We start from the raw sequence: 6,419 nt of genomic DNA, 5'->3' as shown, positions 1-6,419 counted from the left end.
ATTGAAGGAATAATTTTTTTAAATTTTAAATTATTATTTATGATATATAATTTTATAAATATTTTTATAAAATTTAAAATAAAATAAAATTAAAATTAATATTAAAAATGTTTTTATGAAATTTAGTAAAAAATTAATTATCCTTATAATAAAGTTCGGAGATTTATTTATCTTTTTGGATTGTAATAAAAAGGTGAAAACTCAGGTGCAGTCGACTTCACGTGAAGTTGATAGTCGAAAACCGTTAAACAAAAATTTAGTCAAATTAATCAAATCATCTAACGGTTCTTAGTTATCAACTTCACATGAAGTTGACTCCACCTGAATTCCACCTAACAAAAAATGCGGTGGATGAGAAGAAATGTCAATGTCACCGGTTATGTCGCTTCCATGAAGGTGTGTATCCTATATGCATGTGTGGACCGGTATAAGTTGACTTTTTTCGGGAAGGTTATAATTTATATTTTATTGTATATGTATCATATTTTTTTATTTATTTTTTGACAACTTTATATACTAATCATTCTACAAGTATTCTATGATGAGTAAAAATTTTTAAAAGTAAAATAAAGAAAAAAATTACCTAGAATGAAAATAGTATGATTAAGAATAATTTACTTAGATGTGATTAAAAAATAATTGAATAGCTATGTACCGTATAAAATTGATATTATTAAAGGATAAAAGTAAAATTTATTTTGAGTAAAGTATTGTTTTTGTCCCCAATGTTTGGGGTAAATCCTATTTGTATCCCTAACGTTTAAATCGTCCTATTTGTATCCCCTAACGTTTGTAAAAGTGATTCAATGTTATCCTGCCGTCAATTACACATCATGAGCACTTTAGTTTGAGTTTTAAAAATCTCTTCTTGAAGTTAGAATATAAATGTTTGGGATAGAATCGATGATCTACTCTGAAAAATAGCTTATCAGATGTTGAAAATAATTTCTACAACATTTACATAATTCACTTTTCTAGGGACATAATTAAATCTAAACACAAATAGTGGGTATAATATTAAAATCGAACACATCCAAGTGAGACCTAATTGAGAATGAATACATCCAAAAGAGAATAATTGAAAAATATAATATGATTTGTTAGTATAATTGATAGTAGGATAACGATGAATCACTTTTATAAATGTTAAGGATACAAATAGGACGATTTAAACGTTAGGGACACAAATAGGACTTACCCCAAATGTTGGGGACAAAAACGATACTGTTCCGAGGGTTACCTGAAACTGGAGGTCGATCTCGGATGAGATCTTCTGTACTGGTCGGAGATGACGTGTCCGGCTGGCTGGTGGCGGCCGGAGCTGTTGTGTCCGACTTGTTGGACTTGCTGCACTGCTGATCCTTGGCCACCGGAGGGTGGGGGGTACCTGCAAGAGACTCCGATGCTTAAGTTAGCACGGATATTAAGCAGGTTTTTAGTAGAATCAGAGTATGAGTTATACCTGGGTGCTCCAGTGTATTTATAATGGTGAGAAGTGACCTTCTTAGATAAGATAAGTTAGTTATCTTATCTTATCTTATCTTATCTTTGGGCGAGGTCAGCTTATCTTCAACGGAACCGCCCTTCTCTCTGTAGGCTTGAGCCGCCTTTAGATTGGGCTGTGTTCCTTCTATTTGGGCCCTTATTGGGCCTCTGTAGCGTTTTGTCCGAGCTCTTTGTGAAGAGGTCGGTCATTGACCGAGCTCTTTGAGAAGAGGTCGGATACTGACCTGAAGAGGTCGGTCGGCTTGTCGCTAAACATCCCGGGTCGGACATCTTGACCCAGGGTATGAACAGTGTCCCTGCTTGAGTTCGATCTTTCCGTGAGATCGAGCTTCGATCTCTTTGGAAGTCGTGCTCAAGCATCTGTCTGGCTTGTTTCTTCATTGCTTTGCAATTCTGGCAGATTTCTAGAGGTTTGGTACGTCACAGTTCGTCCTCTTTTGAGTGGTAGTGTGGGTTTTCTACCCTTGCCTTCTGGATCACGCCTTGCTTTTGTGTTGACAACCCTCTGCTTTGGCGAAGTTATCCTTGCGGCTTGATATCCGGGCTTTTAGTGACTTGTCCAATGACTTTTTAGTGTTCTTTATATTGAACCTTTTTAGTCTCGGATGACGTACGTAGCCCTGTTTGAGATTGTGCCTTCTTTGAGTGGAGTTGTATCCCTTTTAGCTAAGAACATTTGAGCCTTAAGTTGTTTCTCAACCTTTTGGCTTGTTCTTTTTTGAGATCGTACTTGCACCTCTTCTTAGCTGACGTCGACCTGTACGACTTTGCCCCTGCTTGAGTTTGGACCTTTCCGTGAGATCGTGCTTTCGGAGCTTCGATCTCTTTGAGGAAGTCGTGCTCAAGCGTCCTGACTTTGGTCGATCTTGAGTAGTTTCTCCTTTGTGCGAGTCTGGTATTGCCTTTTTTAGTTTGTTGAGAGGTCTTTTCAGCTTTCTTCCGACTTGTTTGTCTTCACTGTTCGGAATTTTTAGTCATAATCCAACAACTTTTTAGGTATAGTTTGTTTGGACGACTTTTTAGCTCCGTCTTTGAGGCCGTGCTTTTCGCTTTTTAAGTAGTGTCTTTTTTCAAGACTTCGTACCTTTCAGCGAAGCATTCCTGGCCTTCCTTTGACCGTTTGTGAGATGTCTTCGTCCCCTTTGTGGATCTTTGTAGAGTGTCGGTACTTTGTTGTCCGACCTCTTTTGATCACTTTTGGTTTTGTCCACTTTCTGTTTGGTCGAGGTGGTCCTTGGGGCTAACTTATCCGACGACTTTTTAGTGTTCTCGTAGAACACTTTTTAGTCATTCTGAACAATTTTGATAGCCTTGTCGTGGAGCCGTGGCTTTTTGGGCGGAGCTATGTCCGTTTTAGCGCACGTTTTTTGTTGGTCCGACTTCTTCTTGTCGGTCCAAGCTGTAGCTTTCGTTGGTTCGACTTCTTCTTGTCGGTTCAAGCTGTAGCTTTCGTTGGTCCGACTTCTTCTTGTCGGTCCAAGCTGTAGCTTTCATTGGTTCGACTTCTTCTTGTCGGTCCAAGCTGTAGCTTTTGTTGGTCCGATTTCTTCTTGTCGGTCCAAGCTGTAGCTTTTGTTGGTCCGACTTCTTCTCGTCGGTTCAATCTGTAGCTTTAATTGGTTCGGACTGACTTCTTCATGTCGGGCCCTTCTAAGTTATTTTTGTAATCCTCTTTCTTGGACCTTGTTCAGGTCTCTTTCAGGGATTACTTTTATAACTTTATGTTTTAGGCCGACTTCGTCATGTCGTCCTCTTCTAAGTTATTTTGTAATCCTCTTTCTTGGACCTTTGTCAGGTTTCTTTCAGGGATTACTTTTATAACTTGTTTGTAGGAGGTCGACTTCTTTACGTCGTCCTCTTCTAAGTTATTTTTGTAATCCTCTTTCTTGGACCTTTGTCAGGTCTCTTTCAGGGACCACTTTTATAACTTTTTCATTTTGGGATGACTTTGTCATGTCTGGCCCTTCTAAGTTAAAGTAATCCTCTTTAATAGGGTTGGCCAGACCTCTTTCCAGGGTTTACTTATAACTTGGATTGACTTGGTCCGACTTCTTAACGTCGCCAGTCTTTAAGTTATTATTTTAGCAATCCGTAAGACCTCGTCAGGTTCTTTTTTGGATCACTTTCGATAACTTCTTACATTATTCTGTGTTCATCTTTGCCGATTTGTAGAAAGTGGTTGTCATCTCTAGATCGTCTTTTGGGTGAATCGCGTTTTCACCTTTATCGGACGATTGTCTTTATCGTGATCGTGCAGTGAAATTGTTTTTCACTTTCTGCCGATCTGTTGCTTTATAATCGGACGATGAATGCTTCAGATTAATGCGTCTTGGTATAGTAGTGAATTTTGTTTTCACTTTGTCGACATTTGTCGAAATCAAACGATGAATTCGGTTTTCATCGTGGTCGGGTGGTGAAGTTGGTTTTCACCTTGCCGACTTGTCGCTTTGTAATCAGACGATGAATTTGGTTTTCATCTTGCCGACTTTGTCGTGATCGGGCGGTGACTTTGGTGTTCACCTTGCCGACTTGTCGTAGTCGGGCGTCTTGGTAGGAAACTTTATAGGGAATCTGCAATCTTTTAAATAATAAAATGAAGATAAGAATGTTACATGTTAGTACTTACCTTTCTAGGTCGGCAATCTTTTTGGATCTCGGCCTAGCGCCTTTTTTAGATTGCAGGCATGCCATGACCTTGGTAGCTCTTGCCCCTCGAGGTTGGACACTTTGTAGCAACCTTTCCCCAGTTCTTCTGAAAAACTTGGTATTGTCCTTTCCAGTTGGCTGCCGACCTATTTTGATGTCATTTCGGATTAGGATGAGATGGTTGTTGTTAGATTACCTTCTGATTATATCTTGAGGCCATTTGACGTTTTAACGCCTCTTTCTTGATTCGAGCTCTTTCTCGGGTTTCCGGAGGTAGGTCGAGTTCTTCCTTTTGAAGTTAGGAGTTGGCCTCTTCACTGTAGTGGATCACTCTGGGCAATCCTTCTTTGGCCTCCATTGGGATCATTGCCTCCATTCCGTAAGCTAATCGGAAGGGTGATTCCTTTGTAGTGGAGTGTGAGGTTGTCCGATATGCCCATAGGACTTGTGGGAGCTCTTCAGGTGGGGCTATAGGGAAGTTGGCATGTAAAGCTTTGACTTTGTATTTGCTCTGCAGAACTTTGGTTCTTTCTGCAAAAAGTTTGCATCTTTGATCGTTTGTTGTCACTTTTCTTTTGTCATTCGCCTTTGAGAAGAATGTGTGCTTTGCTTAGGGTTTGGTTGCTGTTCCTGTTTCTTTTCATCGTTCCTTGACTCCTTTTGTACAAAAGTTCTAGCTTTTGTTTTGACATTTTGTTTGAGAGGTGTTCGGACTGTTTGGGTATAGATTGTCGACTTCTTTTCTCTGTGTCCTTGCCCTGTTGTTGCCTCCAAAGGGTGCCCCTGGACTTTCGTGTGAGTCCTGGGGTTTCCTTTTTATTGCCACATCTGTCACTTGATGTTCTGTTATTATTGTCCGATTTGTTTCCTTATTTGCCCGAGTTGTTTGGTAGTAATCCCATAGTCGACCTATGTCTTTGAGATGTATACTAAGATCCCGGACGGCATGTCTGATTGGCTGAATTCCATAGTTTTAATGCGTGTTACTGTGGCTGACCCTGAGTACATCCCTTATACCACCTTCGAGATTGACTTGTTGTGGTCTTTGTAATGTAGCCTGGATGAGGCTTCTGTTATTGCCCCCTGGTTTGGTGTTGGCTAGTTTTGAAAATGCATCAGCTCGGGCATTTTATGTGTCGGACTTCATTTTCCCTGATTTGTCCGAGCTGTTGGTGCTGGTTGGTTTTGAAAGTGCATCAGCTCGGGCATTCTGCTCCTGAGGTATGTGTTGGACTTCATTTTCCCCAATTTGTCTGAGCTGTTTTCTGTTTTTGTCCAGGGTCCCCTGAATTGTTCGAGATGTTCTCTGGTTTTGTCCAAGGTCCCCCGAATTATCCGAGCTGTCCTTTGTAGGATTCTTCCAGCTAAGTTTATTTTCTGTAGGATGCCTTTTATGGGCTGGTTGGTCCGAACTCTGATAGTGTGAGCTTGAAAGTATGGGTGGAGTCGTTGAGAGGTGAGTATGTGGGCTTAGGCAAACTTTTTCTATCTTTTGATAGTTTAGTTCGGCCCCTTGTAGAGCTTTGCTGATGAAGTAGATGGGTTGTTGCCCACTTTCGTCTTCTCTGACTAGTGCTGAGGCTATTGCCCGACTTCCCACTGCGAGGTATAATATGAGTTCTTCACTTTCCTGGGGTCTGGTGAGAATGGGTGGTTGCCCCAAGGATTTTGAAATCTCGGAAGGCTTGTTCGCACTCCGTTGTCCTTTTCAACTCGTCCGACCTCTTTGGTGTGAGGTGGACGTTCAACTCGTCCGACCTCTTTGGTGTAAGGTAGACGTTCAACTCGTCCGACCTCTTTGGTGTGAGATGGATCTTCAACTTGTCCAACCTCTTTGTTGTGAGGTGGACTTTCAACTTGTCCGACCTCTTTGGTGTGAGGTGGACCTTCAACTCATCCGACCTCTTTGGTGTATGGTGGACCTTCAACTCGCCCGACCTCTTTGGTGTGAGGTGGACCTTCAACCCGTCCGATCTCTTTGTCGTGAGGTGGACCTTCAACTCATCCGACCTCTTTGGTGTAAGGTGGACCTTCAACTCGCCCGACTTCTTTGTTGTGAGGTGGACGTTAACTCGCCCGACCTCTTCGGTGTGAGGTGGACCTTCAACTCGTCCGACCTCTTTTGTTTTTGATTGGGCGAGGTGGTGGGATCTTCTCCGTATTGCATATTTCATGGTAAACCTCCACAAAAGATACTCGAAGAGGGGTGTAATTGCGGTATTTTCTAGGCTTCCCGGGTTGATCTTCTTTTTTCTTGGACTCTTTAT

The 6,419-nt window shown here is 41.4% G+C and overlaps 1 protein-coding gene across 1 annotated transcript in view; it reads left to right on the top strand.

The window, feature by feature from the left end:
- LOC107614953 (transcription factor MYB11) overlaps positions 1–5,505 on the top strand; it is a 20,681-nt gene extending 15,176 nt beyond the window's left edge. Inside the window, exon 4 of the mRNA XM_016317078.2 lies at positions 5,432–5,505. Coding sequence (XP_016172564.2) covers positions 5,432–5,505 — 74 coding nt within the window. The remainder of the gene's footprint in view (positions 1–5,431) is intronic.

This window comes from Arachis ipaensis, chromosome B09 (genome assembly GCF_000816755.2).
Source record: "Arachis ipaensis cultivar K30076 chromosome B09, Araip1.1, whole genome shotgun sequence".
NCBI lineage: Eukaryota > Viridiplantae > Streptophyta > Magnoliopsida > Fabales > Fabaceae > Arachis > Arachis ipaensis.
Note: the sequence above shows the minus strand (reverse complement) of the source record. Positions and strands in the feature narration are given on the sequence as shown.